Source organism: Culex pipiens, chromosome 3 (genome assembly GCF_016801865.2).
Source record: "Culex pipiens pallens isolate TS chromosome 3, TS_CPP_V2, whole genome shotgun sequence".
Lineage (NCBI taxonomy): Eukaryota > Metazoa > Arthropoda > Insecta > Diptera > Culicidae > Culex > Culex pipiens.
In genome coordinates this window covers 134,488,936-134,506,989 of record NC_068939.1, presented here as the reverse complement: position 1 = coordinate 134,506,989, position 18,054 = coordinate 134,488,936, and the positions used below count along the sequence as shown (strand labels likewise).

Sequence of the window (18,054 nt, the reverse complement as noted above, 5' to 3'; positions counted from 1 at the left end):
CCGAGAGTTCCTGGAGGACCCATAACAATCCAACGTAACCCAGAATACCCATCGTGGTTCACTGAAGCTACCTGAAGCTATACCGATGGTTAGTTCACCATATAGACCCCCGTTGATCAAGTAGATATCTAGGGCATGACTTCCGGGAGTTCTTGGATACCCAGATTTGTGGATGGCCCCTTATCCATGTTTTGTGGATGACCCCTTATACAAATGTTTCATTTATATATAAATAAAGTACATTTAAAAAGAAAACCCCATTTTACGCCAAAACCCCGCAATAACGCTCCCCCGATTTGCGCCAATTAGAGCGTTATTTGGGGGGAGCGTTATTTCGGGGTTTGAGCGCAATTCGGGGGGCGCAAAACGGGGGAGGCGCAATCGGGGGGAGCGTATTTAGGGGATTTAGTGTATTTCCAAGTATCCCATTCAGCAGAGTGATCCATACCCTAGAATAAACCATTCCTCAGAATGAATCATTTCCTTAAAAAATTTATTGGAATATGGTATATTTTCTACGAGAATTGTGAGATTCATAGTGATTCACCCTTCTTTTTATAAGATTATTATTATTATTTTTTTTATTTTATTAATCAAAAGATTTATTTACAAAAATAATAATATTCAAAGAGGTTAACCCTTCTTGTTATGTGATTCCAGGACTTGAAGATATAAAAGAAGGGTTAAAAATAGGCTATTCGCCTATTTTTATATGATTAATTACACAAAAAATGTACTCTTAGTTTTTTGCCTTTCTTACTAAAGAAAGGTATAGGTTTTACTTTAAGGCTGGACGTCATTTCCATCTTCGTAATTATGTCGATTCAGCATGAATTTTAATCGGAAAAATCGTCCAAAAATCACACTGCATCGATTTTCGACGCTTCGTCGCCAAGTCAACAAGTTGTCAAGTTGAGCTTCGAATAATGGCTCGACTTTTTCTCGTTTTGTAGTAGCTTGTCTATCTTAGCTTTTCAGTTTCTTTTGCCCTGTCCGTTTTTGCATAACTGTCCAATGTTTATGCAAAACTTTTGTGACATAGGACATTCATCCAGCTACAATCAATTTGTTTCCCGTGCGCTCCTAAAATCGCCTAAATGTAGACTTCATTTTTTCGTGATGTCGTAAGTAAGTAAGTTCTACCTAAGGGTTTGTTCAAATATTACGTCCAGTGATTTTTGGGATTTCAGACCCCCCCCCCTCCACCCTGTCACGCACTTTCCCTATACCTTTAACATGGGCTGTCACAAACCCCAGAACCCCCCCCCCCCCCCTCCCCCTATTCATGGACGTAATTTTTGAACCTTAAAGGTTCTCGCGATTGAGTGTGTAGTGGTGCGGTTGTTAAAAATAGCTATCTCTGACTCTGTCATTTTCGTAGAAGTTGAATGGTTAGCTTCCCTGCACCGTCCGGCACACGCGGTTCACTTGTACCTCGGTTTTGCTTGGCTTGGTGCGCTGGAACGATGAACCAAAATATTGCGCGTATTCCCGTAAAAGACACGCGGCATACCAGCCTCGAAACGACGCGCCGCACTTTCGGCAAATGCGCGCTGTCAAATCCCATACTGCGCGTTTTGTTTTTGTTGATCTTCTTCTTCGAATTGCATGGCATTGTTGCCGGGTATGTTTTTTTATTGCACGAAAAGTGCAAAAAATCGCTGGCAACAGTGTCTGCAGCACATTCTGAAATGCCGCGTGGCGTGTACCTTTGAAAGAAACGGACAATACCAACACACAAAAGGGCTCGTACCGAAGCAAAAAAAAAAAACAAAACCGCGGTGTGCGTTGTCACTGGCGCATGGGAAGCTTGCTATAATCGCGTTTGTCATAAACGCTTGTTTGATTACAAACTTACACGGAGAAAAAAGAGTTCGCAAAATCGTGAACAAGCGTTCATGAAAATGGGAACTCCGAACAAAGTGTTCAAATTCCATGGTACGTTTTTCAAAATCGTACCATGGGATTTGAACACTTTGTTCGTGGTTCCCATTTTCATGAACGCTTGTTCACGATTTTGGGAACTCTTTTTTCTCCGTGTACAATCATATTGTACGATTGAATATATTCTTTTGGTGAAAATTCCTTTTTTTATTTCTTTTGGAAATCATATCATTTATAATACATTGCTTTCATCATAAGACTTTCTTTTGTGCTGACGTTATAAATAAACAAAGTCGATGTTATGAATTGAAAAAAAGTTATACCATTGTTATACTCTTTAGTAAGAAAGGCTCTACCTCACCCCAGGTGGGATTATATCGGGTTTTTAGGGTAAATATAAATTAATGAAAAAAGAAACATTTGTATGCTTGTTTTAATGTGATTTGGCTAAGAAAATCTCATTTAATAAAAAAAATGGCCAAGAGGTGATGATAAATCTGGCAAGCGAAAATGCAACAGAGATGGATCGGAAAAGACAATTTCAATTAATGAAATATGGAATTTTTCAAATTAAATCAATAAATAACCGAAATGAAATAATTTTGAGATAGGACATAAGGGTGGCTCGATATGCAGAACTGCCATATCCTGGTCATCAGGCAACAAAACACCGTCATAAAATTTGAGAGTGATCAAGGCAGACCCGGCTTCCGCAAAGCATATCAATTTTGTATGGAAAATCCAACTTATTTGATATTTGATTTTTGTAATTTTAATTCTTCTGCCAATTGCAAAACTTATACAATAGCGTTTAATTCAATACAAAACAAAATCGCGGTTTTAACGCTTTTGTATTGGTTTTTAAATATGCAGAACAAATTTTAATTACAAAAATCAAATAACAAAATATTTGACATTCCAGTACAAAACTGAAATGCTTTGCGGAAAGCCTGGTCTGCACAGATTGCTCCCAAACTTTAAAAGAGTTGATGTGGGGCTTAACTACGATCAGCAAATAGCTGTTCTAATTGAATAGATCAATTTTTGAAGATTTTCCATACAAAAGTCATGCCACCTTTTTGGACATGTTCATTTTTGTCAAAATTAATTTTGAATTAACTGAAAACTAAACACCTGGCAAAATCTGAAGTAGAGTATGGTTTATCCTTATTCTATCGGACACATGAAAAATCTGGATCTAAGGCGTGTCTCGAACCGAAATTTACAATCAAAAATACAATTAAAGAAAAAAATGCTATTTTATACGTAAAACTGTAGATGGTAGTCCCAAGTTCCAGGTCGAATCGAGTTGATTTCTGGATGGAACATGTTTTCATTCGAGTTATAGAATTGTAGTTTTCCATTAAAGTGCTGATAACTTCCTTCAGCTGTGACTAACTGTAATACTTCATTCCTCTTTTTGTTGGATTTTTTTAGAACTTTTTGAATTTGAATATTTTATTGAATTTTGTATAGCTACAAACATCTTTGGATTATTGACATTTGAATACAGATGCTAGTAATATATGGCCCACAAACCCCGATTTTTTAACCATACTTCTCTATGGCTTTTTCTCAATAGTCCTCAACAATACCTACAACTTTGTCGAAGACATCAGAAAATTTATTCAAAAGTTACAGATTTTTGAATATTGACGTACCATTTTTGTATAAACAGCTGCCAAAAGCGTATGGAGACTTGTATGGGTGAACCAATGACACAAAATAGCTTCTTTGGTCATAGGAAAGGTCTGCACAAAGTTTGAGCCAAATAAAAAAATACAAATAAAATAAAAATGGTCGATATCGGCCGATTTCGTAGAGAATTGCTCAGATCAGAAACGTAAATAGTACACGTGCATGAAAGAGTGACAAAATGGCTAAACTCCCCTTGGCAAGTTGTCGCAGCAACAACATTGCACGGGATTTTTACGGGTTTTGTAGAATATCTCAGGATTGAAATTGATTTTTTTGAATCTGTGAAGGCCAAAAGGTTAGGCATTGAAAGCTGCACAAAATGGCGTCCTTAACTCAAGTTGGCACAAATTTAAAAACATCCTATGGGAGTTTTGTTGGTATCAGAGTCTGGTTTGTATTTTATGATGGTTGATATCGGAGTCAGGCAATCTTGAAAAGCTGGAGTCGTACTTTAAAAAACTAAACTGGTTCAACGGCTCTCGTTTGATTGAATTAAATAAAATCCAAAGCATGTCCCTTCAAAACATCTTAAACCTCTCTCATTCACTTATAATGTTAATCTCAATTGTGGCCGCTACATTGAATAACAACCGGCGGAATTTCAATCCCTGCATCTTGCCTCACTTTCATCGCCAGAAGAATTCAGCTCGCTGTCAACCTCTGGCGCGACCTTGGTTAGTCATTGTGCCGAAAATTCGCGCAATGGCGAAATTCAGTCCCACCCAACCATTTCCAACAATGAATGTCAATGATGATAGTGATGATGTACCAAGGGCGGTAGGTACCGTCTGATCAAACACAACCATGAGATGTTCGTCCCGAATCAGCTGAGCTAATACGCGGGCGGCGACATTCTTCGAGACATTGTACGGATGCTGTATTCGTTTGATCATCGGTGACAAATTATTTTCAAGAATTTATCTGACAGCTGTCAAACGAATGCACCATAGCACTGAATAAAATCGTCCCTTTACCTTCGTCTTAATGTACCGCGTCAAACGGTTGATCTTGGACTTGGACATGATGCCGGCGGCGACATTCGCCGAGATCGACTTTCGGGGAGATTGCTGCTGGGGCGGCGAAGCCGCCGTTGTTGTTGCTGCGGTTGCGGTCGCAGCAACCTGTTGTTGTTGTTGCCGATTTTGCTGCATATCGTCGATTGCCTGCTGTCGGGATCACTTTACAACGCCTCCGCAAAGTGACAGCAGCAGTGACAGCGCGCGCGCGCGTTTGACAGGTTCTCGAGGCGGCTATTGTTTTTCACTGCCAGCATTTGTAAACAAACCGAGCCGAAAACGAGAGCGCGAACCGGTTCGGAATCGCTTTTTTTTTGTTTCGTTGGTTCGGGTTTTATTTTGAAGGTTTGGCAACAGATGCCAATTCAACACACTGAGAAGGAAGACGCGTAGAGAGCGATGCGATATTTCACGGAAAGGTCGTCGAAACGGGTGTGCTTTTGGACCGCTCTTCGTTTAGCGTGTATTTATTGCACAAACACTCACAAGACAAACGGTACACAACATCCTTTTTTTTTGCTTGGTTGTTAAGTTAGGAAGCTTGGGTTAGCTTAATGTTAGTCGGCGTAAGGTTTGCGGAGGTAAGTAGAAAGATAGCCGTCGACAAAGGCACACAATTTCACGCAGAAAACCAATAGCAGAAAGAGAAAGTTACATTTTCCGAAGGTTTCCCGAGCTTTCCTCGACTCCACATGAATTTTTCCGTTAAAAATTCTAAAAAACAATACGAACACTCTTCCGGCCTTCCCGACAAATCAACTAGCGAGCTATCGAAGAAGCTGCCGAAGATCAACACGAAGAATCACAATAATAACAACAAAAAATCAAATCAGACACGTTCCGCGCCGACTGTCGGGTACCAACTGAAGGCAACGCGCAAGAGTCCGGCCAGCCGAGTCGTCGTGAGCCGAACTATGACGACGACTACAGCAGACGATCAACGAAGAAACAAACCACTTTGGGATGTGTGAACGATCGAGGGTGAGTGAGCGAAAAAAAAAAAACATTCCGAAAAAAATAAGACCGTTGAAGGAAGATTTGAAGGGTAGAGGCGCAAGAGGCCGGCGAATTGAGAAAGGAAGAGAAAGAGAGCAAAACAAAAGAGGTCGTTCTGGGTTTAAGGAGAGGAGAGGAAGGGCCAAGGGTTTGATCACTCTTTGAAAGCTTGAGGAGAGAGGAATCCTCAATGCATGAACAAACGGAAGATTCGGCAAAGAATTGCAGTGTTGAATTGTCTGTATGACGTTGACTATGTTTGTATGTCAGAGAAAAAAGAAAGATCATAATAAACTGTTCAGATTGAATTAAAACGATGCAAATTAGTTTCAAGACTAAGTTTAATTTAAAGTTTAAAATAAGGAGCGTTTGGTACGGTATGTCTACGCATCCCTCATCCCCTGTAGATTCTGTGTAATGTCATCCGTTCAATGAATCCTCTTTGTGGTAAACACAACACAGTAGGGCTGGCCGCTTGAATTTTTGTAATGCATTTTCGGGTGTTCTCGGGTGTACTGCCTGCCTGTGTTTGATTGGATTAAATAAGATTAATTAAATTCAATGTTTAAAATAAAAATCCGAAGCATCAGATCAAGTTTCAACAAATCAGATGCGCAAAGAGATTAAGCAAATTGCGTCCTCTATAAGCAGTTGCCATTTGCATAATTAAAAAAGTTCCGAAGGTGCCCAAACTGGGTGTGGTGACGGCCAGAGCCGGTTTTGTCGTGACTTTACGTGACTTGATGCACGAACGATAAACGTCACAAAAATCTTGAAAACCATAGACCTTTATTGTGACCTGTCGCACATCACTAAACGCTCACCGCGCGTTTAATTGAGCTTAATTGGGGTGCTTTTGTTTGAGATCAACCGGTTTTTGGACCAGCGCTTCCGTTGATGAACCCGCAAGCTGGCGTCCGCACAGCGGTTATTGAATTAATTCGAAACCCATTCAATTGCGGGCAGCAGCTCAATACTACCGGATTGATTGCCGCCGCTACAAGCGGTCAGGTATGAACACGGGAACACATTGTAGTGGACCTACAGCAAGTACTACAATGCACTCCCTCCTCATCGTTTAGTAAAGAAAAAAAAAACGATTACAATGAAGTTATTGTCAATTCTTGAAGCGGGTCGCGATTTTGCAATCTGCAGGCGCAGAATTTTAATTTCCGAGAGGCTTGCCCCTTTTCCGATAGATTGCAACGCAATATGAAGGTTTGACGCAGATTGTTTGAGTTTTGGCGAGTTCGTCGTAATTGTGCTATCTTGTCGCACGTGCACTTTGGGATAAATTAAGTTAAGAACGCAATTTTGTGCAGCTAACAATGCCTCTCCATGAGACTGTCATAAATCACAAAAATTCGATTTCAATCCTGAGATATTCAACAAAAAGCGCAAAAAACGTGCTTTTTGTCACTCTTCAAATGAAAGAAGTTTTGATCGGATCGTGCTATCTTGACACACCCTGCAAACTGCTTCAAGTGTGACAACTGGCCAAAGGGATTTCAGGTCAGAACGCTTTTGACACACGTACATGCCCGACTGCCGCAAACATTTTTAATCATAACTCTGGACTCCGGCAACCGAATTCAATCAAACTTCGGGACAATGCACAGAATGGTCAACCAAACAAAACGGGTTTGTTATTGTTTACATTGCATTCTCATTTTTTTTTGTTTATTCAAGGTCAAACATCAATCAAATCAAACCATCCACATTAACGACCCCCGGGTCTTTTGTGGTCTCTATTGCAAGTTTCTGCTCGAACATAGAAGTCCGAAGGCTTGAATGGGGAGAGCACTCGAACCTCTTTCTACTCCAAGGAACCTTCCACCTCAGTGTTTGAACTGACGACCTTTGGATTGCGAGTCCAACCGCCGCCAGCAATTCCACCGGAGTAGGCTTGGTTTGGTGTGTTGTTTGTACTTATGGCATGGAGACGACTCCTACACCTGGAATGACTTAACGGCCTAACAACCAAGGCCGGGACCGACATTTTACTTCCTCATCCGATGGAAGGTTGGAGCAGATGGGAATCGAACCCAAAATCATCCGCTTACAAAGCGGACAGCGTAACCATTCGGCCACGCACTGCCACTCAATCAAACGGAATGTCAAAAAGCGACGTACGACAAGTTTGCACGACAGCGTCGACATGCAAACTTGATAACGAGAAAGTTGACGACATTTTTATGAATTGTTTTGATTCCATTAATCCAGAGGCAGTCAAAACAGCAATAAATTGAGTTTAAGGGGCACAGGTAGCAAGTCCTGCTCCGGATTAATATTTAATAAAAAACCCACACAAGTTGTTTGATAAAAACCGATTGTCCGAGTGGCACGAGTCTGACTCAGACCGGGATACCACGCACTTTTATCAGTACTTAAATCGGTAACATAGTTAAGATAAAATCAAAATCGAAAGCAATGTCTAGACTTGTTGGGTAACTCTGAGCAATTCTCTACAAAACCGGCCGATTTCGACCATTTTTATTTTTTGTATTTTTTGATTTGGCTCAAACTTTGTGGGGGCCTTCCCTATGACCAAAGAAGCCATTTTGCATCATTAGTTTGTCCATATAAATTTCCATACAAATTTGGCAGCTGTTCATACAAAAATGGTACGTATATATTCGAAAATCTGTAACTTTTGAAGGAATTTTTTGATCAATTTGGTGTCTTCGGCAAAGTTGTAGGTATTGTTAAGGACTATTAAGAAAAAAATAGGTACACGGAAAAAAAAATTTCCCGATTTTTTTATTAACTTTTTTTTCACAAAAACTCAAATTCCCAAAATACGTATTTTTTGATTTTCGAGATTTTTTGATATGTTTTGGGGGACAAAAATCCGCAACTTTTGAGCTATAGAGAAACATGGTCAAAAAATCTGGCGCCGAGTTATGATTTTTTGAAAAACTGGTGATTTTTGGAAAAAATCGAAATTTCATACATAAAATTTTTTTGACCTCATTTTTTAATGCAAAATTGAATTTGCAATCGAAAAGTATTTTAGCGAAATATTTGCAGTTTTTCAATTTTTAAAAATAGTGACCATGAGTGACCATTTCTAAAAATATTTTTTTTGAAAAGTTCAGAAAATTTGCTATAAAATTGTCTAAGAGACATTGAAGATTGGACCTCTGGTTGCTGAGATACAGCGGCTTAAAGAAAAAGAAACACGAAAATTGAAGTTTTCTAAGTCTCACCCAAACAGCCCACCATTTTCTAATGACGATATCTCAGCAATTAATGGTCCGATTTTCAATGTTAATACATGAAACATTCGTGAAATTTTCCGATCTTTTCGAAAAAAATATTTTGAAAAAAATTAAATCAAGACTAACATTTTAAAAGGGCCAAACTTTGAATATTATGCCCATTAAAAATGCTAGTATTGATTTAATTTTTTTCAAAATATTTTTTTCGAAAAGATCGGAAAATTTCACGAATGTTTCATGTATTAACATTGAAAATCGGACCATTCATTGCTGAGATATCGTCATTAGAAAATGGTGGGCTGTTTGGGTGAGACTTAGAAAACTTCAATTTTCGTGTTTCTTTTTCTTTAAGCCGCTGTATCTCAATAACCAGAGGTCCAATCTTCAATGTCTCTTAGACAATTTTATAGCAAATTTTCTGAACTTTTCAAAAAAAATATTTTTAGAAATGGTCACTCATGGTCACTATTTTTAAAAATCGAAAAACTGCAAATATTTCGCTGAAATCAAACTTTCGGTGGCTATATCTTGAAAACGGAGCCCTTTATCAAAAAATCTGTAAAGTACTTTTCGATTGCAAATTCAATTTTGCATTAAAAAATGAGGTCAAAAAAATTTTATGTATGAAATTTCGATTTTTTCCAAAAATCACCAGTTTTTCAAAAAATCATAACTCGGCGGCAGATTTTTTGACCATGTTTCTCTATAGCTCAAAAGTTGCGGATTTTTGTCCCCTAAAACATTTCAAAAAATCTCGAAAATCAAAAAATACGTATTTTGGGAATTTGAGTTTTTGTGAAAAAAAAGTTAATAAAAAAATCGGGAAATTTTTTTTTCCGTGTACCTATTTTTTTCTAAATAGTCCTTAACAATACCTACAACTTTGCCGAAGACACCAAATTGATCAAAAAATTCCTTCAAAAGTTACAGATTTTCGAATATATACGTACCATTTTTGTATGAACAGCTGCCAAATTTGTATGGAAATTTATATGGACAAACTAATGATGCAAAATGGCTTCTTTGGTCATAGGGAAGGCCCCCACAAAGTTTGAGCCAAATCAAAAAATACAAATAAAATCCATTTCCGGTTTTGGTAGAGAATTGCTCACTCTGCAGTTAGCAGTTTTTAGGTTGTTTATGAATCATTTAGTTTCAATTAGAATCGTGTACGCAAAATTTCGACAAGTTCGATAAAATTTGGGGATTTTTCTTGTCCAAAATCAAACAATTTCTCAAGTAAACAAAAACAGAAAAATAATCTTAATTAGAGATGAGTAATTGTAATCAAGGTAAATCATCCGTTTAACTAATAGTCAGGTAAGCGACTTGATTAGAATAGCACATTTTCTATTTTCTAGCAGTCATGGTTAGCGACACATGTTCGCTTTGGAATGTTGAAAAATAATTAATAAACAATTCTCTACAAAACCCGGAAATGGATTTTTTTTTTTTTTATTTGGCTAAAAATTTATCGGGGCTTCCCAATGACCAAAGAAGCTCTCCATACAATTTTGACAGCTGTCCATACAAAAACTGTACGTAAATACTAGAAAATCTGTAACTTTTGAATGAATTTTCTGATCAATTTGGTGTATTCAGCAAATTTTTAGGCGGGGGATGGCAACCCTATTCCGACCAAAGCAAACTGACAACAGTCGACATTAGCACGGTTGTCAAATGAGAGCCCACAACAAAAGCACTAGCTGTCAAATGGTAGCCCATAACAAATCATTGTTTGGGTTTTTGATTTTCAAATTTTCCGCAGTCTAAACGATAAATTCCTGAAAAAACGCGTGAATTGTGTTGCTGATGGCAAATTCTATCATATTCTTGTAGATTCCATCCCAATATTGGCTGAAAATTCATATCGAAAAAAGTGATTTTTCTGTTTACCTTTTTTTGCTTTTTTTCATTTAATCGACAAAACAGTGCGTCCGTACACTAAGAATCGGCATTACACATTTTCCAGTTTGCTTTAGGGGACAAAAATACGCAACTTTTGAGTCATAGAGAAGTATGGTCTAAAATTGTATCGCGGAGTTATAATTTTTAGAAAAAAATCGTTTTTTTACCTAAATTTTAAATGTAATTTGATTTCAGCGAAATATTTGCAGTTTTTGGATTTTTTAAAATAGTGAATTCAGAAAATTTGCCATGAAATTGTCTAAGAGACTTTGAAGATTGGACGTCTGGTTGATACAGCTCGGCTTAAAATAAAAGAAACAGGAAAATTGAAGTTTATTAAACCTCACCCAAACAACCCTCCATTTTCTTATGTCGATATCTAAGCAACTAATGGCAACAAATCAAAACATCACCGAGGCAGCACGAATGCACAGTGGTCCAGAACGCAAAATTAAGTGGAAAATGGATTTTCACAAAAAATTGTGAAGTTTTGGAGCTTTGAAGTCTTCAGAAGAGTTGTTGCTAATGAGCAGTTCTCTACGGAATCGGTCTTTTTTCTTTAATTTTATTTTTTGTATTTTTTAATCTGGCTGAAACTTTTTTGGTGCCTTTGGTATGCCAAAAGAAGCCATTTTGCATCATTAGTTCGTTCATATAATTTTCCATACAAATTTGGCAGCTGTCCATACAAAAATGATATGTGAAAATTAAAAAATCTGTATCTTTTGAAGGAATTTTTTGATCGATTCGGTGTCTTCGGCAAAGTTGTAGGTATGGATATGGACTATTTTTTTCAAAGGTGGGCAAACATAGCCACTTATTTAAAATATGAAAAAATGCGACTATTTTCAAAAAAGTAACCTAAAAATTACTATAACTTGAAAACTGTGCACTTTATCAAAATTTCATTGAAGTACTTTTTGATTGTATATTCAATTTTATATCAAAAAATGAAATTGAAAAATTTTTGCGACCAATATTTCGATTTTTTGAAAAAAATTGTATTGATTCAAAAAATCAGAACTCGGTCAAAGATTTTTTGTCCATTCTGGAAATTTCTGAAAAGTTGGCATTTGATGACCTCTAAAACATATCAAAAAATATAAAAATAGTGTTTTTTTGCAAATCTAGTTTTAGAGACAAGAAGTGAAATTAAAAATCACAAATTTTTTTTACCGGTTATCTTTTTTTTCAGTGTAGTGCATATCCATACCTACAACTTTGCCGAAGACACCAAATCGATCAAAAAAAATCCTTCAAAAGATACAGATTTTTGAATTTTCACATATCATTTTTGTATGGACAGCTGCCAAATTTGTATGGAAAATTATATGAACGAACTAATGATGCAAAATGGCTTCTTTTGGCATACCGAAGGCACCAAAAAAGTTTCAGCCGGATTAAAAAATACAAAAAAAGTCGAATGACCGAAATCTCAGAGAATTGCTCAAATGGAAAAGGGCAACTTTTGGTTTGGTTCAAAATTAGGGTGGTTCACGATGAGGGTGATTTTGAAAATCTAACTTTTCAGGAATATTTTTGGGAATTTTTTCGTCTTCTAAAAAGTTGTTGGGCTCACCAATCCAAGCAACTTTGTCGAAGATACCAAAATTTTATCTTCAAAAACAGTTTTTTTAACGTAGCAATTCACGGTTAAGTTTTAGGGAAAAGTGTTGTTCTGAGCACTTTTAGAGCTTTTTTTTTGTTGATCATATTTTGGATTTCTATGTAAAATTAACATAAAATAAAAATGTTCGTTTTTAAAAGCTCTAAAAGTGCACAGAACAATACTTTTCCCTAAAACTTAACCCTGAATTGCTACGTTCAAAAAACTGGTTTTTGAAGGTTAGCTCCAAAACTTCACCATTTTTCTGAAAATCCATTTTCCACTTAATTTTGCGTTCTGGACCACTGTGGAATAGAATGAAGAAGAGTTCATTTTGAAAATGATTTCCATTTTTTTTTCGTATGAAAATCAAAGATTTTTTCATGATTTATACACGCTTGTCACCGATGCGTCACCGAGTCTGTGGGAAAATCACCAAATCGAGTGAAAGATTCGCAAACATTAAAATCAATCAATCGAGCAGGGGAGGAGGTTATCTCCCAACCACACCGTAATCAACTCGTAAGAGTGTACTCACTTCCACCATCATTGGCTTGTTTATGTTTCGCTCGACTTGCATTCGATTACTCATGCGGGCGCGATACTCTGCAGGAGAGTATACTTAATCCGCGGAACATGGTGTCTCGTTCTGCTGATTAGAACCGCCGTGTCAAAGATCATCGCTGAGCCGGGTGGTGGAATTTTCCACGGTCAATGCGGGATTCGATCAACTCTTCATTCGACCAAACTGGGGAATTTGCGCAGGTCACCGCAACCTCCAAGGACGAACTACTTTCATTTTTACGATCAAATTTGGCCACGTCTGAAGAACGCAGTGAAGAGGCACGTCTCGGTCCGCAAGAGTTGCGGAAAAGGATCGTCGTCGCAAAAAACGACACCAACAACAAAGTCCGTAATGGTGACCAAACCGGCTCACCTTTGAAGGCTGTGCTCGCAATGACGACAGGTTCGCTCGCAAATTCAGTCAACGGCAGCAGCGTTGCTGTAGTTCATGGATAGTTAGTTGGTGCATAAATTTTTCAGCGTTATTATCAAGCGCGCTGCGGGAAAAGGTCGTAAAAAAGGGGGTCAACGGTTTGGGGCCCGGCATGCGGAACAGATCCGCGTGGTCACGTGGGGGGCGAGCTAAAAATAGCCGCACGACGACGGGGAACCTGTTTGCAAGAATGTTAATTACACGGTGAAGATGTTAGAGAGGCAGAGGGACCCTGTCGGGAGTTCAGGGCGTCAAGAATAGAGACCACAAAGAGAAACCTGTTCTTTTTCGGAGAGGAGTGTTGATCTTGAAAGTAGCGCTTGTCGGGGTAACAATCGTCACTCGTTTGTTGACAAAGTGTTGTTCCTCACTACACGAAATCAAACGCGGGAAGAGCTTACCGCAAAGATCAAGTTCAAGTCGGCGTTCGCCGTCAACTCGACACCTAATAACTGGTTCCAGCATCACTTGATTTGGTCGGATTAGCTTCTTTTGCATAAACACACACGCAGACACGCCGACCTTCAACAGCCGTCAAATCTGTTGTTGTTTCTTGCCTTCTCTAACCACAAAAAAAAGCATTCCTCAAAAATAACGGAGCAATGATCACATAATTAGCTGCGTCATACCTGGGGTCTGTCATTACCGCCGCCCTTGGTGCCCCCCACCACTGGACAAGGTCAGGACGACCTCATCACACGGGGGTTGGGGCAATTCTTGGTGTCAGGCGGAAATCACGACTGTCGATCCTGCTCAAAGCTCTAACCCGCCAGGGCGATCCAAGCATTGAAGAGTTTGAGAAGCAGGTGAGGAATTCGGTGCGGTTCAATTAGCGAAGCAAGCCTGGAGGTATCTAATTTGGTCGGAAGTTTCCAAGGAAAGAGGACCTCTGATTGTGAGTGTTTTAATTGCTGACCTGACAGCAGTGTCAAGAAGAGTCTCATTCGGTTTAATAAATTTATAAATATATAAAAAATTTCGAAGGTTTTGTTCGAACGCGAATCAATTCAGCACGGAACGTGGGCTCGAGGTGCTCTTTGTTGCGTTGGGTTCGTATAAGTCCAAGGAAGGTTCTTACGCTAAAAAGTTACAACTTTGGCCACTCTGGAACCGATTCCGGAAAATCTGCAGATTGTATGGGAAAAGTTACGTAAAATAAAATTTTGATCACAGGAGGCTGAATAAGCAAAAAAGTTAAAAACGTCAACAAACGAAAAAAAGGCAGAACGAAGTTTGTCGGGTAAGGCTTGTAAATTTATAAATTGTTGTCAGGTGACTTCCCAAGTAACATTTTTAAACCAGCTAGCCACCACCAAGTTTTATTAAGGGTTTATTGTAGCATCCTGATTGCCTTATAGTTTTATTTGGGCATTCACCGCAACCAACAAGCAAGAGCTAATTAATAGGTTCTAACAGGGTTTTATGCCTCGGACATAAAACCGGGTGGAAATAAAAGCCGACTGGCTTTCAATAAGGTTTTATGAAAGTTTTAACAGAGGCTTGAAAACCAGATGGCAAAGCCATGCCAAACGGTTTTATCGCATGCTTTGTTAAAACCTAGGGTGTTGTAGCTGTCAAGTGCCATTAGGCATGTAAAAAGCTCACTTAAAACCATAAGCTCCTTAAAGAGCATTTATCGCGGCCAAATAGCAGTGCATAAATATGGCGCTAGACGCGTGCTCTGATTGAATATGATTGACCGCCATCTTGATTGAAAAAATAGAAAACTGAAAAATTTGATTTAAATTTGATGAAAACACACATTTATGCTGAATTTCTGGTATGATTTATATAGCGATAGATGTTTTAAAATATTTTGAACATTTTTTTCAAAGAATTGCAATAAAATATTTTTTAACATTAAACACTATGATTACAAAATATTGATTTTTGATGAAGCGAGTTGAATTTTTTGGCTCTATCTCCCCTACATTTATCAATAAAATTTCAACCGCAGCTGAATTTGAGCCATCAATTGTGAGAAATAAGCTTTCAAATTATTTGGATTACCTCTAATATCTATTATTTATCATCGCCATTTTTGACAACCATCTCCATAATTTCATTTGGCAAGACGAACACTTATTTTTTGCCAAAATAAAACCTATTTGGCATAAGACGTTTAAAGACGTATGAAATGTCATTTTTCCATAACTCCTGACTAGGTTTTAACAAAGGTTTTATCAAGGCCCTGCGGATGTTGTTAGGATTCAGTTGTAAAGCCTTGAACTCCTATGTAGGTTTTATAAATAGGCCGTAACAACCTTTTGCGGAGGTCCTTTTGTGTTTTAAGTGGGGTTTATCAAGGTTCTGGGGAGTGTGTTACGACTAAGGGGTTTTAATGTTGGTTTTGGCTGATAGGTTTTATAGCGGTTGTGACAGCTTTGATAAAGCCTAAAATGTTACTTGGGTTGACATGATATTAAAGAAAATAACCTAAAAAATCAAAATACAGTCCAGACTCGATTATCCGATGCCTTGATTATCTGAAGTCTCGATTATCCGAAGGTTTGTAAGGGAAAAAATACGTATTTTTCTATTTTCTTACTTTTAACATCAAATTCGAGTTTTGCGACCCCATTTTAATCAAATTTGAATGGTTGGTTGCCTATAAAATTAAAAACGCATTATTTCAAAATTTCATCATCGCCATTTTTGCCGCCATCTTGGATTTAAAAATTTTAAATCCCTTTAGAGTAGTCTAGGAGTCATACTAAAGCTCAACAAACAACAATAAGACAACGAAAAAAAAAAGTTTTTTCGTGATTCGATCTTCCGAAGTGAAATTTTGCCAAGGCCTTCAGATAATCGAGTATCTGTACTAAACACCCACAAATAAAAATGTTGACACTTTGGCCCAATTCTGGGTTCTTTTTCAGATTCAACAGGCACAAATAGATGGAAATACAGTGGAAATTGAAAAATACTTAAATTTTGTTTCGGTGGTACCTTTCGTGTATCCACTGAAAATTTATCATTTTTAAATTAAGATATTTACATCAAATCGCATTTAAATTCAAATGATTAATGAAAAGTGTTACATCATTAACACCTTAACTCCCAAGCTCGAGAATAAGGGGGAATTTGCATGGAAATTTCGGCATTTTCTCGAGCTTGAAAAATCCAATTTCTACTTAATTTTGCGACATTGATTGCCAAGTCAATGAAGATTGAAACAAAGTAAAAAATTGTGTAATTTTGGAAGATTTAATTTTGGTAGGTTGAATATTACCTCTTTTATGATGTAATTTTCCCTAAACTTGGACTGAAAAAGTGTCATTATACCAAAAAATACAAAAAATGCAAAATTACACATTTTTAACATTTCGAACTAGTGGTAAAAGAACTGAAGCGTAGCAACTCCAAGTTCTACACAATCGATCCAATTGAGAAGACCGCTGTTAAGGTACACAGGAAAAAATGATGCTAATATTCATCAGAAAATGGTGACAGATTTTGTGTCAATAATTACATCAGAAACTGGTGAATTTTCATCAGTTTCTGGTGAATATTTATCAGGTTCTCGTTTTTAAAATTTTTTTAGGTAATATTACTCAAAAAAGAGATAATATTCAACCTACCAAATTTTCAACATTCCAAAATTCAACTTTTTTTGCTGTGTAGTCCTGCAGGACAACGGGTCGTGAAACAGATGCATGCAGTGCGGTGAAACACACCTCTCGGAAAAGTGTGCAAGGCGTACTTGGGGGACATGGCAGAGCAAATCAAGGCGCGCATTAAGTGTGCCAACTGTGATGGTAACCATACCGGTAATTACCGCGGATGCGTTGCGCGGCTAAGGCCTACCTCGAGGAGCAGCAGCATCCCACTCTTTTCAGCGGAGTACGAGCTCAACCGTGAATTGAATTTTGTTTATTTAAGAGATGAAAAAGCCTGGTAAAATTTATTTAAGGCAAATTTGTCTTCAGAAAGGTTCTAATTTTTTAATAATTACATTAAATACATACTAATTATTTTGGTTAAGGAACTATTTTTTCGAATCGTACTGATGTTTTCGTAGGGAATTTCTGTATAAACATAACAACCATATCAGTGTTGTTCCGATGACTAATTGTTTACATTTGTAATAATCCAAATACAAAAAAAAAATACTTGTGATACGAATGTCAACTGTTTGACCCAGAATAAAGCGATTTCGGACCGAAACATTTAACGGTAAAAATAGTCAAATAACACAGATTTCGCCAAATAACTGCACCAGATTGTAATTACATAAGCCACGACCATGTAAACACATCACACAATCTATCGAACTGGAGGAGATAAGACGAATAAGACTTTTGTTGGTAAACAATCCCAGTCGAACGATTCGATTCCTTTTTTTAAGTCTGACATCATAATAGCGTATTTTTACATATGTTTTTATACAAGAAGTTTATCTGTTGTTGTCTAGTTTCGTGCGTGCCTTTGGTGGAGAGAGGGGAAAGGGCTCTGATTTCGAAACAAAATAGTTGGTTGCCAAAACAGAACGGAAGCCGAGGAAAATTTAGAAGAAAAAAATGTTTACAAAATAAATCAAAAATTCTAAATAAGCAATCGAATTGGGTACTTGAAATTGTTTCAAATCCTACGCAACGATTACGGTGGTTGGTACTAACAGGCTAAGCAATCCAAACTAATCGGAGTAATGCGGGAATTTTGAGGGAAATTTGTAACAAAACGAGTGTAGAACGTAAAATTTGAACCAAAATTGCCAATACTAACTAA

The 18,054-nt window shown here is 37.6% G+C and overlaps 1 protein-coding gene across 21 annotated transcripts in view; it reads right to left on the bottom strand.

The window, feature by feature from the left end:
* The window catches only part of LOC120422105 (TLD domain-containing protein 2), a 418,926-nt gene that overhangs the window by 49,969 nt on the left and 350,903 nt on the right, over positions 1-18,054 (bottom strand). Inside the window, exon 1 of one of the 21 annotated variants that reach the window (XM_039585472.2) lies at positions 5,254-5,381. The exons of 19 other annotated variants lie outside the window; for them this stretch is intronic. In XM_039585472.2, the coding sequence (XP_039441406.2) occupies positions 5,254-5,292 (39 nt within the window). In that variant the 5' untranslated portion in view covers positions 5,293-5,381. Of the gene's footprint in view, positions 1-4,556; positions 5,134-5,253; positions 5,382-18,054 lie in introns of those variants that run through there. One more of the 21 variants, XM_039585470.2, reaches the window with a different exon arrangement.